The sequence below is a fragment of the Chelonia mydas genome, chromosome 1, assembly GCF_015237465.2.
Source record: "Chelonia mydas isolate rCheMyd1 chromosome 1, rCheMyd1.pri.v2, whole genome shotgun sequence".
Taxonomy (NCBI): Eukaryota; Metazoa; Chordata; order Testudines; family Cheloniidae; genus Chelonia; species Chelonia mydas.
This window is the reverse complement of record NC_057849.1, coordinates 308,395,794-308,414,697: the sequence shown is the minus strand read 5'-3', so window position 1 is coordinate 308,414,697 and position 18,904 is coordinate 308,395,794. Positions and strand designations below refer to the sequence as shown.

The window sequence follows — 18,904 nt, the reverse complement described above, 5'->3', positions numbered from 1 at the left end:
TTTGGCAAAAGATTATTTAATAAGGATCAAAAAATATTTGATTAGTGCCCCATATTTTCGAACCCACAAAGAAGTTTGAAGCAAAATCTTGTCCACGGACACTCGCTTTGTATTTTCATGTATCTTTGGGCACAATAATGAAAATCATGATATCTTTAAATGTAATGGGTACATTTGTAATGCCTTCTTTTAAGCAAAGCTGGATCTTGCTTTCGCAGTACCATGAACCGTGTATGTGTGGACTTTGGAAGGGGCTTTGCTGGACAAAAGGGGTGTAGTTGGGGAGGGGTCTAAAGGGCTAGGCTACACTACAAGTGCTACATTGGCGCAGCTATGCTGCTGTAGTACGTCTGGTGAAGAAATTCTATGCCGATGGGAGAGAGCTCTCCCGTCGGCATAATAAATCCACCTCCATGAGAGGCAGTAGCTATGTCGGCGGGAGAGCTTCTCCCGCCAGCATAGCGCTGTCCACACCGGTGCTTGGGTCGGTGTAACTTATGTCGCTCAGGAGGGTGACTTATTCACACTCCTGACTGATGTAAGTTATACTGAAGTAAGTGGTAGTGTAGACCGGCCTAAGTGTGTGTGTAGTTCTTTTAAACTTACCCCAGCGGTGGCAGCCTAACTCCTAGACTCCTATATCTTAAGGTTAGCTACCACTGTGAGACACATGGAGGATCATTCAGTATTTGCTAGCTTATTAAACTAAACTGTCTTTGCTGCTGTTCATTTATTTTATTGATTTTTAGTGCAGCTCTTGCTGTAGCAGCCAGCCATTTATTTACACAGAAGGATAAAACTACCCACAATGCATAGCAATTAAAAAACCACTATCCTTTTGTCAGGAATAAAATCAAACAGAAGATAAGAGTCAGACAAAAGTTAAACCAAATACATAATGCTCTGCAGCTCACTAGACCTGGGCTCTGGCAGGGTGCCAAAGGAGTGAATTCTAAAGATTGAAAAGACCATCATAAGAGAAAAGTCTGTCAGTAGACATGGGGAGGCTCTTTTCCCATTGCCCTTCATCTTGTGTAGTCATTTGCACTTGCTTTGCATTAGTATAAATGATGGTACAAGGTGCAGAAGAACAGAGAATCAGGCCCGGAGTGTTTAAGCACAGGGGCTGTCAGACTGCCTCCTAGCGGAGCTGAATGCTGCAATGGGGGTATGCAGTAAAGTGATCAAGAGACTGCCTTTACAAGTCTAGCAAGTTGTTCAGTGCCCTCGGCTCCAGTTGGCTTCAGCAGGAGTTGGTGCTTATCACCTTGCAGGGTTGGACCTGCAAAGAACAGGACACCTCAGCAATGTCTTTCTTGAAGTCAGCCAGACACTAATTGGAAGCCAGCGCAATGCTCACATCATGGGTACAACATACTTGTTCACAGGGGATTCCTCCACTCAGGGCTCCAGGCAGTTTTCTCTGTTAGTGGAATAAGTTTTAGATGCTAGAAAACACCACCTTTACCCCAACATTAGCCAAATAATCAAATGATGGCATTAAAAATCATTTGCTGTTTCCATAATCAAAACATGAAGCCTTGTTATTAATGGAACATGAGAATTTGACAGGTATGTTCAGCAGCACTGTATTAATCACAGCATCTCAATGTTCCTGGTAAAATAATTAGCAGTAAAATGCTTGACAATCTCAGCATTTAAGTAGCCATAATTAAGTTTCAGAGGCAATGCACCATTAAGAACAATAGGCTGTGGTCACGCCTATTTTAGTGCTAATGTTTCAGTATGCCTGGTGTCTGATTCAAAAACACAACAGTCATTATAAATACTTTATTGTTAAAACTTATCTTTGCAACCTGAAAGGCAAAAGCTTTTTTTTTTTCCTCAATTGAAGCTTAGATTAGCATAATCCAGAGAAAATTTGCAGGTAGATACAATTTTAGCAACAGATACATCTTATAAGAGGGCCTGATCCAAACCCTTTGAAGACACTGGGGTTGCATTAGGCCCAAAGTTTGGGATCTGGGTTTGTTTCATCTGGAATGGAGAACAACATCAGTGACGCAGTAGAGAGCAAGTGCAATCGAATCCATGATAGCAGCTCCCAGCAGCAGCGTTCTTTATGAGACAAACAGAAAGTAGCACAATAGAAAAATTCTTTTTGTGACAAGGATAGTAATAAGAATGGGAACTGGTGCAAGCACTATCCATTCTCATTACATGCAAAAACCAGTTTTCTGATGGTCTTTGGTTGCAGTAACAGAGGGCTATTTATTTTTCCTTCTTTCACCATACCTAAATGTTCTTTACTTATTGTAGAACTGGTTCGGCTAATTGGGTTATGAAGTACTGTAGAGATGAGTGATATAAGACAAGACGGGCCCCAGTTACAAAGTTTGGATCCACCCTTCTCCAAACCTGGGATGTCTTTGTAGCCTGCATTTTGGTTTGGGCCTCTCTCTAAATGTAAGCAGAACCGTGCAAAATTAGGTGGCTCCATTTTTGTGGGTTCATGCATCATTGTCTTTGGTCCTGCTCTGTGCACATTTGCATCCCCTGAGTTTCACTTTGAGTTTCACGCTGGAATAAACCTAGAAGTTTAAAGTAAAACTCAGTGAAAATGTCCAAGTTTCACCTAGTTCCATAGGGAAACTGTGTGAAACTACAAACTGCCTGATTTCAATCCACAGATGAGGCCCAGTTTTGAACAAACCTTAGTCACAGTTAAGCTTTGGATGAATCGAGCTAATTTCAAACTATGTGAGAATGTTGAGCTGGGAATTGGTCCTGCAGGGGGTAGGACTAGATGACCTCCTGAGGTCTCTTCCAACCCTGATATTCTATGATTCTGTGAATGTGAAATCAAGTTTAACATATTTTGTGTTTTACTGCAAATGTTTTCTAAAGCTGCAGTTTTAAGTAATAATATACAGGCAGGTTTTATCTGGCCCTCGCACCACCATACAAGGAAAAGAGAACTGTTCTCTCCCTGAGGATAAACACTTCCCTCCAAAAGTTGTGGAGAAACGGGAAGGTGTCAGGCATAGTTTGGATGATGCAGCCTGAATACCCACACTGTGTACTTGGGAACTCAGGGAAGAAATTGGCTACCTGAGGCACATTTCATCCTGAGTTTCCCCTTTCACATTGCAGGGCTGTGTCTAAATGGAGCAATGTAATCCACAGTAATAAGATCCTTGGAGTGTAAATTATAACTCTTTGGGTTTAAATTATGCCAACAATGGGTTTAAACTTATTCCAGCAATGAATGCAATCCCCTTTCCCTCGGTCGGTAAAACACTGGGCATATTAGTTGCACCAAATAAATGGAACCTGAAAGGACTAACAATTGTTAGCTGCTGAATAGTCCTACTGGCAGGAAAGGCGTCTGTAATGTGCTTTGTCTTCAGATTATATTCACTATTTACAAAAAGAAAAGGAGTACTTGTGGCACCTTAGAGACTAACCAATTTATTGATGAAGTGAGCTGTAGCTTACGAAAGCTTATGGTCAAATAAATTGGTTAGTCGCTAAGGTGCCACAAGTACTCCTTTTCTTTTTGCGAATACAGACTAACACAGCTGTTACTCTGAAACCATTCACTATTTAAAGCAGCCAACAGGCACTGATGCCATTTGTATGTAAAATATGCATTTCATGTATGTGCAAACATCTTTCCATATAAGGTTGGAAAAACCTTTCAGTTATTTTAAGGTTACCTTCCATATAAGGTTACCTGGACAAATCTTAAGGCATTCTGTGGGCCAGACTCTGCTCTTAGTTACACCAATGTAAATCCAGATCAACTGGATTGAAATCAGTGGCGTTATTCCAGATTTATACTGGTGTGAGTACACAATTGGGGTTTATCCACTTTTGGAGCTATTATAGTGATGTATTATTTAAATGAAGGAATTGCTGCATACCACTTTCAGTAACAAAATGCGAAATCCTTTGGACCTTATTATCCTGACAGTTGCATGCAGACAACTCCGTGGAGAGTGACAACTCTACATTTAGTATGCTTAGTGTTGTCAGGTTTAAAAGTGCCAGATCTCTACTCACGTGGTAAATTGCACAGGGTACTCTTGGCTTTTTGGTGAGATTTTACACATTATCTATAGAATAACACAGATAGTTTGTGGAGTGTCCCCATGGTGTGAGTTCACACCACTTAAGCAAATCTGTTACACTTTTCATGTAATGGTGTTTTAAGTGATAGCACTGTTTGTGATCTCTAAGGGTAAAGTAGCTAATGGAAAAACTTTGTTCATGAGTTGAAGAATATTCAAAATGTGCTTCTGTTTGGACTATTCTAGGCCAGTTTATTATATCATTAGTTTTCTGCTTAGGGCCGATTTACTGAGGGATTGGCTGTAGTGAAAACAGGTGATTTGGAGATTGACATTATTGACAGATTCTTAGTACTGTATCTCATGATGATAGTCGCTATGCCATAAAAACACACCCCACACTGAGATTAAATGTTAGTGAAGCTCTGTTAGGAGGTGGAATAGGTTTTATTCTGTCCCATAGAGTGGGCTCAGTGTTCCTTCTGATACAGTCACAGTATTGTTCAGCTAGAAAGAGAAATTGGAGTAAGCCATGCAGAATTGTACGTAAAATTCTTGTTTAATAATATAAAATTCTCTATGAGAGGTAAATGTTGAACAAAGCCACAATGAGTATTTTAATGTGCTTTTTTGAATAAATATTTGCACTCGGTGTTTATTACCATGGAGCCATCATCACCTTTTCTTCCCAGGCAGCAGGAAAAGATCAGAATAGCTTGGTTTTCAAAGTAATAAGTGATAGACAGAACACTCCCTTTGAAATGGTAATTCTTTCTGTTTGTCTATAGGGGATAGAGGTCTATTTCAAACTGGTTCCCTGGAGACACTACATTCCAATTTCCTATTTACAAAGTCCATAGCATATAAGAGTATTTGTTATGTGCCACATAATAGTATGATTAGAATTCAACTGTAATGTACAAATGTTAAAGGAAATGGTATTCAAGCTTTACTGTGGAGAAACTCATTTTCTTCCAGGCACAGGAGTCAAACAGTAAATCAAATGTTTCTCATTAGCTTCTGTGTTAAGCATGTTGCCAGTTGAACAGCATTGCACGCACTGGTGCATCAGTGAATGGTATATTATGTCAGAAGTTTCAGTTTATTAGAGTAGATGATACAGGGCTAACCTTGTTGTCAGCTTTGTTGTATATTATGTCTGCACAGACACATTTGTTTATAATCTGAAAATGGAGGTGGTTCAGAGGCTTAATTATTTTTAGGGGAATGGAGTTTAATAAGCATTAGCTGCTTCTACCACCCACTCTTTAGTGGAAGAAAAAAGAATGCTTGACTATAATTAAAGACAATTTGAGTGAAGCTTCCTTCTAATGTACACACAGTCAAGTGACAGCATGATACCATTTCCATGTTCAGTTGGTATTTTTAAGATAATTACTGCATTTGCCTATGTATTTTCTATCAGTCTTACCAACATTGGTTTTTATGTTGTTTTCCCCCCCACAGATGTACATCCAGACAACAACACTTACTGTCTCCATGAGTTTAAGTGCTTCAGTATCTCTGGGCATGCTCTACATGCCCAAGGTTTATATTATCATTTTTCATCCAGAGCAGAATGTTCAAAAACGGAAGAGGAGCTTCAAGGCTGTTGTGACAGCTGCCACAATGCAAAGCAAACTGATCCAAAAAGGAAACGACAGACCAAATGGCGAGGTCAAAACTGAACTGTGTGAAAGTCTTGACACCAACAGTAAGTCATCTGTAGACTTTCCCATGGTCAAGAGTGGGAACACTTCCTAATAGATGTACGTTCACAAGAATGCACTCACTTTTAATTGTAAACGTTATTCTTTTCTTTGCTTGTCCTGCATGAATGCAGAGACGTGTCAGAATTCAAGTACCTTTGAGCACAGGAATGCCTACGGTTTGCCTACATGCAAATCTTTTTTATGGGTGACAACTGGTGATTAAAAAAATGAACACATTTTGAAAAAACTACATCTTTTTAAATGATCTGGCCTAGCAAGCACTAATTTGTTGCGTCGGATTTTACTATGGCAGTCTCATTATATACTGATGCTTCTTAGGATATATTTTCATACATTTTCAAGGCTTTTGAAAAATATGGCTTCATATTCTACATTATTTTTTAAAATACAACTAGACATGGGTGAAAATATTCCTTCCTTAACCTTCTACTGTGTACTAGAATATTTTGTATAACTTGTACATTTCCTATGATTTATCTAACGTCCTAAAAAGGCTGCCTGCCTCCACCTTGTGAGGACTTTTGGGAGAAAGTACTGCATGATCCCATCACCCAAATCTTTGCTGTAGTTTTTCATTTTGTACAAACAGTACTGGATCTCTTTTTAAGTTTACAAAAAATTAACATAAGTATCTATGTTCCAAGTGTTCATGCACATATAGATTAGACACTATATTTTAGAGTTACCAAAGGATAGAAGTGGTAAGAGAATATTTTCCACATCTGGAAGGTCTTTGAATCCTGGCACATCTCTTAGGAATTGATAAATTATTATAACTTCCAGACAGCAGCATGTCATAAATAGAGCTGAGTGAATGTTTTCTGTACTCGGCCTTTTTCAGTGACAATCGCAGATTCAGTGACACCAAAACATTTAGTGAATTCATATTGGCTTTGCCAAAATTGTTTTGGAAATTAAAAAAATTTCCACAAAACCCAAACTGTTTCATTTTGACATTTTCTTTTGATTTTTTAGTTTGAAATGACTTTTCATTTGAACATTTCCTTTAATTGTACGTTTAAAAAATCAAAACCATATAAAATGGTCAAAACTGAAATGAAACGTTTCAATTTGATGAAAACAAAATGTTTCATTCAGCTCCAAACAAATTTTATTTTACTCTTTGATTCACCAAAAATTGTTGTTGTTGGGTCAACCTAAAATATTGTTTTAAAGATTTTTTTTTACATTTTTTGGAATTGCCAGCAAATTGAAAAATCAATGTTTTGCCCAACTCTAGTAATAAAGCCTGATTAACTGTACTTCTGAACAAAAATAATAAAAAAGTTTTGAATAAAGCTAATGATTCCCCTTTCCCAAATCCGGTGGTAATAGAACATAAGTTTCTATTCCCTGACCTACACGAGGGGGAATCGATCAAAGTTACGCAACTTCAGCTACGTGAATAATGTAGCTGAAGTTGACGTACTTAGATCAACTTACCGTGGTGTCTTCACTGTGGTGAGTCGACTGCTGCCGCTCCCCCGTTGACTCTGCCTGCACCTCTTGAGGCCCTGGAGTACAGGAGTCGATGGGAGAGTGCTCGGGGGTCGACTTGTCATGTCCAGACTAGACGCGATAAATCTATCCCTGCTGGATTGATCGCTGCCCGCCGATCCGGCGGATAGTGAAGACATACCCTATGTTAGAGTTAGAGCTTCACTGAAATGGTAGTTCCTGTTATAGTTAAGGACTAATTCCTGCCATTATGCTGCAAATGGATCCTCTAGAGGTTTCTGAATTATTACTACTCCTGAGGTTGAAGGAAAGTTGAATAATAATATTTTGCTTGTACATGCAGACAAAGCACTGCACATATGATTGTGAAAGTTACTCCTGCACGTTACCACTGCACGTATGATTGTGAAAGTTACTCCTGCACATTACCACTGCATGTATGATTATGAAAGTTACTCCTTTCACATGGAACTCCTAATGAATTCAGTCAGGAGTTCACCAGAGTGAAGTACAGTGTAAAAAGTGAGTGAGGATCTTAGATTTGTTCCATAACTCGCTTGTTGGAGGATACTGGGTACAGATTATCTTTTAAAAATTCAATAATTCGCCTGCAAACTTATGGTCATTCAAAAGTGTGTAACTACCAGATGAAGCAATGGAGCCGCTGCCCTTTGGATTTCAATAGGTTCATATTACAACCTATGACAGGGGACAGAGGGAGAAATCATGATGAAATTCTCTGTAGATCAGATGTCAGCCTGTAAATATGAAAACCCCTACATCTTTTACAATTCTTCAGAAGTCACCAAAAGAAAATAGAGAGGGAGGAGGGAGAAAGAGAGTTTCCTTGCTGAGCTGGCAAAATGATCAACATCAGAGAAAAAGGTCAAATATAGTTCCACAATGGGGTACAAAGGAAGATGGTAAGAAAGTCCTGTGTACCTGAGATTTATCAACTGTACCTAATGAAGAAGAAATGCTGTGTCTGGTATTCTTTTAACTATGACTATGCATAATTCATGAAAACAGCTGCCACTGGAAGCAAATATGCTTTCTCCAGCAGTGTGACGCAGGCAGGGAAGTATCAATTTACCATATTCTAAACCTGATTTAACACTAGCACACCTATAATTTTCAAGTGCCTCAGTAGTACATCTCTTCAAGGCTTTGATCCATGTACTGTTATACTCCATAGGCAAGTGTTCAAAAAAATCAACAAATCCCTATTCTAGAGAGCTAGCTGCATGTATTTGAGCTGGCTTGGCTAAAAGAATGGGCTGTTAGGTTTTCAAAAAACATACTATATCCATTAGATTTTGTTCACTTTTCTCTTTTCTGCTGAAATAATTATTGTCAACAAGTTTTTGAGGCTGTAGTGAAGGACACATTAAAATAAATCTGTTCCCCTAGATCTGCTGTACTAACCCAAAAAATACAGAAAAATGTCTCTTCCAACTGACACCTGTAACCCAGTCTCAAATTGTTATTAGGTGATCACAGTTCCAGCATGTAAGTCTTACCTAGAGAATAGCAGGGTGTCACTCACACTCCAAAAATGGAGAAAGTTACAGAATATACAAAATCAGGGTATCACTAGCACTCCAGAAATGGAGAGAGAAGTTTCCCTCACCTTACCCCGACAATGCTGATACTGATACTGATGACAACAACCACAACTTACCACCAAAGCACAAACAGGAAGAAGTGAATTTGTTTGCTGATTTTTGGGAGGCATCGATGGTGCATTCTGGGATTTCTTATTTAAAGATATGCAGCCAAATTCTGATTCCATTTATATATACCTGTATATGCTAAAGTAAAGGGAGCTGTGTGCATGTGTCTGAGGACAAAATTTGCCACTTGAAGAGGCAGGAGGGCAAGAGAGAGTAATCAGTAGGCGTGATACATCAGGATAACTACAACAGGATTGTATACTCAACTGCTGTAAAACATGGACTTTGATGGAGCTATACCAATTTATACCAGTTCAAGATCTGGCCCAGAAGGCTTGATTCAGCAGCCTAGATGCAGAAGTAATTCCTGTTGAAATCAAAAGAAGATTTTTCTTTCAAAAGGTCTGCAAGATCAGGTCCAAAGCAGGGATCAGGTGTGCCTGATCAGTCACCAGCAGAGAGTGAGCAGACAGGGCAGAGTGAAAGTCAGCATGTGGTCAAGTGAACACTAGGCAATAAACAGAGGGACAAGGAGGTTAAAACCAGACAGTCACCGAATTTGGTTTTCTTCTCTCCTACCCATCTCATTCTGATGATTCCTCTGACATGATCTGTATTATTCTTGCTGTCTTTCTCAGGTGCCTTTTTGTTTTTTTCATTGTCATATATATTTTGATTTTTCCGTAGTCCACCTTTTCATTGTTCTGTTCTCTGTCATTCCTTGCTTTCTGCCTTTTTTTTTCTTAGTGTCTTTGTTTCTGATGCATTTTCTTCCCCCCGGCCCCCTTTTTGGTGCTTTGCAATTCCTTACTCACTCTCCTCCACATACTTTTTCTCTCTTTAAATTATTCTTCTTCCTATGCTTTTTACATACTGAGTGTTTTATTTTTTATTTTCCCTTCCTATTCTTTGTCTTCTGTCCTGTTTGTTTATATTTTACTCACTACAGCCATTTACTCTTTTGTTATTTTTCCTTTTTGGCTGCCCTTATTCTGTGCTTTAGCTCTGTCCTTTATATCTTTTTTTTTTTTTACATTTCTTGGGTCCATCTCTTTTAATCTGTTCCCCTACACTCCTGTGCTTGACCATTCACCAATCATTTTTTTTCTGTCAAAATCTTCTAGGCACGTGGACTGAAATCCTGGCCCTGTTGAAGTCAAAGACAAAACTCAGAGATTTCAGTGGGGCCAGGATTTCACCCATAGACTGAACCAAAGCCATTTGCTTCAGACAGCAGAGAAAAAAATGCAAGATAAATTACATACAACTCTTGAGATCTGGGAGTAGAATCCTTATCCTTCAGTTCTACAAAGGAGAAACCACACTGCTTGAGCTAAATGAGATCTCTCTATGGTCATGTACAAAATTCATATATTACAGCATCACTCACTGCAGTTTAGTTGTTACTGCCTAACAGGACGCCTCAAGTGGCTTGATTAAACAGGAGTTCTTAGTCTTCATTCAACTTCCATTCATCCAAATTCACCAGACCTTTGCAGAGAGCAAGGGATGACCTAGGGGCTTAAACAATCTCTGTTGAAGCTTCCATGCTACTCCCACTCAGGGCAGGCCAAGCAGTCCTCTACTTTAGCGTTTTTTGGGCTGGGATCAAACACATTATACCTAACAGAGCACTCTACATGGCTCATATCAGAATCTTCTTCTCCCACAACAGGTAGTAGTGAATCTCAGTGCCCCTCACCCCTTGTCCTCTTTCCAGGCACCAAGGGACCAGGTATTCTAGTCCTTTCCAATGCTGATTGTTTCCATTAGCTTCTCTGTTCCCAGTCACATGCGTCAACTGATTCACTGTCATGTTCTCTGTTAGTTTTCCCCCCATTCTTTTGTGTTTCCTTTCTTTGTTTCTTTCTTCATGTTTGTTTACTTCTCTGCCCTCTCTGTTTGATGTTTGCGATTTCACTCTCTGTTTTTATTTTGTGTTGGATTATGACCCAAAATTCTATCTTCTGTTTTGTTTGTGTTTGCAACAAGCTCTTTCTGTCCTTCTAGAAGTTGCAGTGAGCTGAAGCAAGCTGTGGGAAACAATATGGGCCCATCAATAATTTGGTATTCAGTAGAGAACTATTGAGTCAAAGCCACTAATATATTCCCAGTCTATTTTCACAAAGCTAATCCTGAATATTCAATGCTAATTTCCATAATTGGCATTGCCTGGTAAAACTGGAAGAAAAAAATACTCAAACAAGTATGGAGGAGTTTCCTGTGCCTTTATTTTATCCTAATGATGCCCCTGATAAACATCTAGTAAGAAGAAGAAACATGGAGGTTTTGTAATACAGTATGAAAATAAAATAAATGATAGCACCATATCTCTATGTAGTAACTTTCATCCAAGACAACTTAATCACAGATGCTTTATATGCTAAATCATAGGTAGAGATGGTTAAAAAAACCCCGACTTTCACTGAATTTTTTTTACAAAAATTGCATAACAAACTCAATATTTGGAGAATCTTGGCCAGCTGTAATAACTGGACTAAACACAACCTTCCTTTGGTTTTAATAAAATATAGGTTTTAAATTGCTTTCCAAATAATATTGTGGTTCTCATAGGTAACCACAATTGTACATTTATTCCTCTTATGAAACTCTTATGCAAATATATGTTCCGACAGATATCTTTTATCTTTTTTATTTTTTTAAGTTGTCATTAAGGTTCAAGCACATAACAATGGTTTGACTACATTTTACTTTTCGAAAGAGTTAAAACATTCAAAACCTGGGAAATGCAGAAGTGAAATTGCATTTCATAAAAAAATATAGGTTTTAAATTGCTTTCCAAATAATATTGTGGTTCTCATAGGTAACCACAATTGTACATTTATTTCCTCTTATGAAACTCTTATGCAAATATATGTTCTGACAGATATCTTTTATTTTTTTTATTTTTTAAAGTTGTCATTAAGGTTCAAGCACATATCAATGGTTTGACTTCATTTTACTTTTCGAAAGAGTTAAAACATTCAAAACCTGGGAAATGCAGAAGTGAAATTGCATTTCTCAAACAAGGCACTTAGACTTCCAAATCTCTGAACTCATGCTAATATTAGCCTACCATTGTTCCTTATTTGCATGTAGGGGAAGGAAAATGTGGACCACAGGATGCTGGTTTTATACTTTTTTTCACTAATAGATGTCTCTACACCAAGGCACTGATCCTGCAAGCTATTTCATGTGGGCACATCTCCACACCCGTGAGGTTCCACAGGAGTGCAGGGACTGAACCACATTGGGACGCATGCAACTTCAGGGCCTCGATGTGCTGCTTTGTCATTACTAAGGCTACGATTTAATCATTGGTATTTTTAGTAAAAGTCATGGACAGGTCATGGACAAGAAATAAAAAAATCACGGCCTGTGACCTGTCCGTGACTTATACCATAAATACCCTGTTTGAATCCAGGGGTAGTTTTATCCTTCTGTGTAAATAAATGTCTGGCTGCTACAGCAAGAGCTGCTCTAAAAATCAATAAAATAAATGAATAACAGCAAATGTAACTCCTGCCACTTGTGCCACCATGTCTACACAATATTTTTAGCGTGCTAGCTCCACCAAAGCTAGTATGTCTCCTCCAGATGGGAATCACACCCCCAGCTCAAAGTGAGGACATACCATTGGACTCTGCAAACTGGTTTTGTAGACTCCTAAGAACCAGATTGGCTCCTGAGCCCCAAATGAACCTCAATCAGTTTATAATTCCTCTGCTAGGGATTGATCCAAAACAGGCTTGGCAGGGGACAAGTTAAGGCTTTTGGGGGTTTGGGTGGGGTCCTAATGAGGCATTTAAAGTTCGGTGGTGGTGGTTAAATCTTGGTGCTTAGGCAGGTCTTATCAAACATCCTGCTGCTCGTAAGGAAGGGGCAAGAGACATTGGGGAATCTCCTCCCAGCATACCTCAGTAAATTTACAGAAAGTGGGAGACAGGGGTCAGAAGTCCTTTAATCTTCCATGCAAGGCCCCTGTTCTCTACATCCCCTCCGTCCCAGCTCCATTTCACCCTCATTGAAACACAGGTCCTTGCTGAGTGGAGTATTTACCAGTGCACATTTACCAGTGTCAAACAAATTAGACAGCTGTCTAGGACAGGAAGTGAAGAAAAAAAGATGTGCAGATGGGTCAACCGAAGAAACAACTATGTCACCTATTTTAAATATGTACAGGACATTTCATGATAATGTTTCTATACAACTCTAAATCCTTTTGTTTTGGTTTACTTCTGTTGTCTCATTCCAAGAGCAGAGTAATAAATGGGCCTTGAAAAGGCTATTTTCAGGAGCATGATAAGTCAAATGTGTTGCCCTCCCTGGCCAGATAAGCTTGCTGAGTGTGGTCTATGCAACAACTCTGAAATGTTCACAGTCTTAAAGACCAAGAAACTAGATGTTGAGGCTCTTAAATTCCAAACAGGAGCTGCAGGCTCATTAGCATAAACTGTATAGATATGTAAGGTATTAATCAAATAAAAAGAGAAAAGCTGAATATGCTGGTGGTCTGATTTTTCCAGTCTGGCAGTATGAACTACTATATAAACCCTCCATGGGAATACTTTGGAATAAATCTGATTTTATTTTCAAAGTCATACTGTAAGGAATACACCTATTTATTGATTTTTACTTTCTTCTTCTTGACTCATCCAACACTAGATGCATCAAAGCTATGTATTCAGACTGGCAGATAATTCAACATTAGTTCTTTTCCCACAAACAAAAAAGGAACCTGTCCAATTTGAGTACGTGTGCTTTATTTACTCATGTTTTACTGCGAAAAAAATCACTTTATGTTCTAAAGAAATTGGTCCAGTTTCAGCAATCCTATTGTATTCCCAGATGGGAGAATGCAGGGCAGAGTGAGAACAGTCTCCTCACCAATCCAGCTGTGGGAGCGTGAGAGCGAGCTCACAAAGGAGTCTCATGTCCCATGTGAAAGTTCTGAAAAAACATGAATTTGCCTATACTTGCTTAAAGAGTCCTGGTACTCCAAGAGCAGGGCTATTTCCTCTCAGGAATGGGGTACTCTGACGCTTAGGCAGAGTCATATGAAGGCCTTGCCCAGCACCTGCTCAGAGTAGTCTTCTCTTGAACTTGGATGGCCACTGGTCTCTTATTTTTGTAAGCAACACAATTTGCTTGCCAGTTTCCACTGAGCTGAGTTTTAGAATTCACATTCATTTTCTCAGATCCAAACCTTCCCAGGGGTCATACTTCTGAAACTCCAAAACTGGAGGTACCTGTATGTGTGGTGATAAACAACAAGCTCTTTGACAGTTTCTTTGATGTGTGTGTTCTCATGATTATGCATTCCAATATCCTAATGGAAAAAGTCAAATCCGATTTGAATTTCAGTGGGCTGGTTCCCTGGTATCTTCCAAAGCTGCAACTGCAGGATTAGAGTCACATTCTCTAGAAATCTTACAATAACACGGTTCTGTACATAATATAGTGGAACTGGGGAGTGGGCCAGAGAAGATTCAGGGGGTAGCAGTGTTAGTCTGTATCTGCAAAAACAAGGAGTCTGGTGGTACCTTAAAGACTAACAGATTTATTTGGGCATAAACTTTTATGGGTAAAACTCCACTTCCTCATCTGAAGAAGTGATGTTTTACCCATGAAAGCTTATACCCAGAGAAGATTTTATTTCCCTGCTTCTGTATTTCTGTTCTTCCACCACCACCCTCAGATTCCCAGGTCAGGTTTAGACAGTGTGAGGATTTCTTTTCCTATTTCAGTTATGTAAAAACATCAGTGGATTCCTATCCAATAAAACACAGCAAAGGACTGTCGTGAGAGAGAGAGAGAGCGAGAGCAAAAAAGCTTGATTGATACTGTGTTAGCCTTGATTCTGAGCTCACACCAGTTTACACTGGTGTAACTTCATTGACCTCAATGGAGTTATAGATTTAGGCCTGATCCTGCGCTACTTAACTTTAAGCATATGAGCCACCCAAATGAAGCCAATGCGACTACTCATGGCCTAAGTCTTTGGAGAATTGCAGTCTTATGGAGAAGTGACGTCAGTGCAGTTACTCATGATTTAAATTGGCGTGCGTATAGAATTATATGGGCCAGATTCTCTAGACCACTACTTTCATTTTGTGCTGCCAGCTGCCTCCACCCACTGGGGTAAATGCAGTATGTCAGAGGCAGGCTACAGGCAGAAAGGGGTGTGCTGAAGCTGAGCCCCTCTGCACCTGGTGCCGTACAGACTTTATAACAGTGGTGGAAGATACAGTCAGCACCCTACTGCTCTAAGTTCTGCTGGGTCCATGCAGCTGGGGATCAGAGAGCTCCCTGTGGCTCTCGGAAGCCACCACTGCCCACTCTATCTGAACACAGTAATGGAGAACTGGCTACATCTCTAACAACAATAAGGGATAGTGGCTGCCATGTAGAAATGCCCAGTACTATATTTAGGTTCAGTGACTTGTCACCATTTTACCTTAACAGTAGTCCAGGAGTTGACTCATCCTCACATATTGCACCTTTCTGAACAAGCAGGAGAATATCTGCCCGAAGGGGAAATTCACTTGTAAGAAAGGGTGTGCTGTTGATGCTGTTAATCTGCCTGAGGAATATCACCACAGGAGAGCAGTTTTAAAGTACAGTCTGGGCTTTCTAGTAAACATGCCTGTGGACACTTCCTGGAAGAGAGATGTTCTATGTCAGCGCATCTCCTGAGGATGCTGGTCACATACCTTCATCAGCCAGCATTGCCCACTTTCAGGGCTGCATCAGCCACCTTTGGCCTCTTTACCCTCATATAACAGGTGTTGTGGATGTCTTGTATGCCTGTAACTCCCTCCTAGGTCTCCATTCCACCAGTGGATGCCTAGCCGGCCTCAGTCAGTGGAAACTGCAGCGTGACTCAAGCCCCAGATGTGCCAGCAATTGTTTTGCTAATTTGTTTTTTTTTTTTAAATTAGCCAAATAAAATGTTGAAACTAAGGCACAGAATACTATATTTAAAAAAAAACAGAACTAGCCAGCAAGAGATATGAAATATGCCGAATAGCTTGTAGAATAAAGAGCTGTGTGTCTTTTTCTCACCCAGCAGCCACCATATTACCCCTAAAGCACACACAAATAAAATGTCACCAAAAGCACAGTATTTGGGCCCTGTTTCCAGCAAGCTATTTAGAAAAGTACTTAAGCATATGGTTCAAGTCAAGAATATGCTTATGTGATTTCTTGAATTGGAACCTTGGTGAAGTTGATTATACAGCTGAATGCTGACTAAATACTAAATTAATTTAATTGCTACACAGGTTTCGGAGTAGCAGCTGTGTTAGTCTATATCCACAAAAAGAACAGGAGTACTTGTGGCACCTTAGAGACTAACAAATTTATTAGAGCATAAGCTTTCGTGGGCTACAGCCCACTTCATCGGATGCATAGAATGGAACATATAGTAAGATATAGAGAGATATATATAGAGAGAGAGAGACAGATAAGTTGGAAGTTACCATACAAACTGTGAGAGACTAATTAGTTAAGATGAGCTATTATCAGCAGAAGAAAAAATCTTTTGTAGTGATAATCAAGATGGCCCGTTTAGACAGTTGACAAGAAGGTGTGAGGATACTTAACTTAGGGAAATAGATTCAACATGTGTAATGACCCAGCCACTCCCAGTCTCTATTCAAACCCAAGTTAATTGTATCTAGTTTGCATATTAATTCAAGCTCAGCAGTTTCTCGTTGGAGTATGTTTTTGAAGCTTTTCTGTTGCAAAATCGTCACCCTTAAATTTTTTACTGAGTGGCCAGAGAGGTTGAAGTGTTCTCCTACCGGTTTTTGCATGTTATGATTCCTGATGTCAGATTTGTGTCATTTATTCTTTTGCGTAGAGACTGTCCGGTTTGGCCAATGTACATGGCAGAGGGGCATTGCTGGCTCATGATGGCATCTATCACATTGGTAGATGTGGAGGTGAATGAGCCCCTGATGGTGTGGCTAATGTGATTAGGTCTTATGATGGTGTCACTTGAATAAATATGTGGACACAGTTGGCATCGGGCTTTGTTGCAAGGATAGGTTCCTGGGTTAGTGTTTTTGTTGTGTGGTGTGTGGTTGCTGGTGAGTATTTGCTTCAGGTTGGGGGGCTGTCTGTAAGCAAGGACTGGTCTGTCTGATCCCTCACTCTCACAGATCTTGGGAGACAGACCAGTCCTCGCTTACAGACAGCCCCCCAACCTGAAGCAAATACTCACTAGCAACCACGCACCACACAACATTTATTATGCTCTAATAAATTTGTTAGTCTCTAAGGTGCCACAAGTACAACTGTTCTTATTGCTACACAAAGTGCTTTATGTTGATTCCAAAACCTGAAATGTAACTTTGTTCTTTTCTTTTCTTCTTCTTTTTTTTTGCTTTGCAGCTTCCTCTACCAAGACAACGTACGTCAGCTACAGCAATCATGCAAACTGAGCAGGGAAATGAAATGCATCTGAAGTATGTGAAAATAAAAAAAATAAACAATGAATTTACTACCACCAAAACCTCGGTCTTGGAAAGAGCTGTAGACTACAATCGAATCAATAGTCAGTCTCTTAATGGACAAAGATTAACCACGAGCCAAAAGCAGGAAGGGTGGAGAAGGAAAAAGCTCAGTTTTATACACTTCAGACCGAATGTCAAACTTCTGAACTGTTTACTCACAAAAGGAAGTAAATGTTAGCTTGTGAAAAAAAAAAATGCTGTTGAAATAAACCATGTCTGATGTTATACTTGTAAGTACTTTTTTGTGATTGTGAGAATTTCCATTCCTGTCCCACATTGTTGAACTTGTATAAGAAGATGAGTTTGTTTCTTGTGATGACTGACTGAATTGAAGCCCTGGGTTGTGCTAAAATAAGTGCAATGATTGACGCATGCAAATTTTTATACAAAATAATTTATTTCTAATAATAAAGGAATGTTTTGCAAATGTTCAGACTTGTTTCGTTGCAGTTTTAAGGAAGGAAAAACAAATAATATTTTAAGTCCAGACAGTATTGTCTATTGTTTGTTTAGAATGTGCAGTAAAGGGGGGAGCAGGTATAAATAAAATAATAATAATGGTGTCAGAAGAATGCAGTGTAAAGTCTAAGCATGTTGACGGGGGTGTCTGTATGTGCGTGCGTGCGTGTGTGTGTGTGTGTGTGTGTACTCTCCGAGGTGGGTGACTTTATTTGTTTTAAAAATTGTGACTATTTTAAAATTGCTGATGGGAGTTTTTCCCAAAGTAAATACATTTTATAAGATTTTGTGAAATGAAGGATTTCTGATGTTGTGCTCACCATTTATGATTCGGCAACTGGTTTTTTTCTTTTGAAAAAATTATCAGACAATTATAGCAAAGATGATAAAAACGAAAAACTCAGATTTCTTATAGTAATCAGAACCAGCAAACTGAAATAAAAGGTTAATCTTATTATCCTGTACAATGGTATTATGTTGCTGATACTCCCCCATCAGCTATGATGACGTGCCATTGCTGGCAATCACATCTTATTGATGGATGCCTTAGAAATAACATGGAAAATAATCAGTAGAATATTTGGAAAGCAGTAAAGTGGATATATGAACTAACTTATCAAACCTTTCAAAATCAAAGGAAATGGCTATTCGAGTACAATTCTGATGTCTTCTAATTTTCAGAATTAAATTATTCAGTAGTTAATGGTGCCATGCCATTAGAAATGGTTGTACCAAAGACAGAGAGAAAACAAGAGAGATTGGAACCAGTGTAGAGATCTATCATGTTAATAAGCCACTCTAGACAAGTTAAAAGCAGACTGCTAGAGTCTTTCAGCTCTGTCACCAATGTCTATGATGCGCTTTGAGACTTTTTCTACTCTATACAATATCTGCCATTCATCAAGTCAATGGGTCTTCGCAATCAGTTTGTTATTAAATGTTCTTTCTGCTGATTTAGCCTGGATGGCTCATTGTTCTTCTTTCCAATAGGCGCTATCTCTTTGTAACATACCTTCTCCAAGGAGGCT

The 18,904-nt window shown here is 39.2% G+C and overlaps 1 protein-coding gene across 2 annotated transcripts in view; it reads left to right on the top strand.

Annotated features, from left to right (window-relative positions):
• The window catches only part of GRM8 (glutamate metabotropic receptor 8), a 462,724-nt gene extending 445,285 nt beyond the window's left edge, over positions 1-17,439 (top strand). For both annotated transcript variants that reach the window (XM_043550467.1, XM_007056854.3), the window contains exons 10-11: positions 5,502-5,748; positions 17,296-17,439. In XM_043550467.1, the coding sequence (XP_043406402.1) occupies positions 5,502-5,748; positions 17,296-17,345 (297 nt within the window). In that variant the 3' untranslated portion in view covers positions 17,346-17,439. The remainder of the gene's footprint in view (positions 1-5,501; positions 5,749-17,295) is intronic.
• The last annotated feature ends 1,465 nt before the right edge of the window (positions 17,440-18,904 follow it).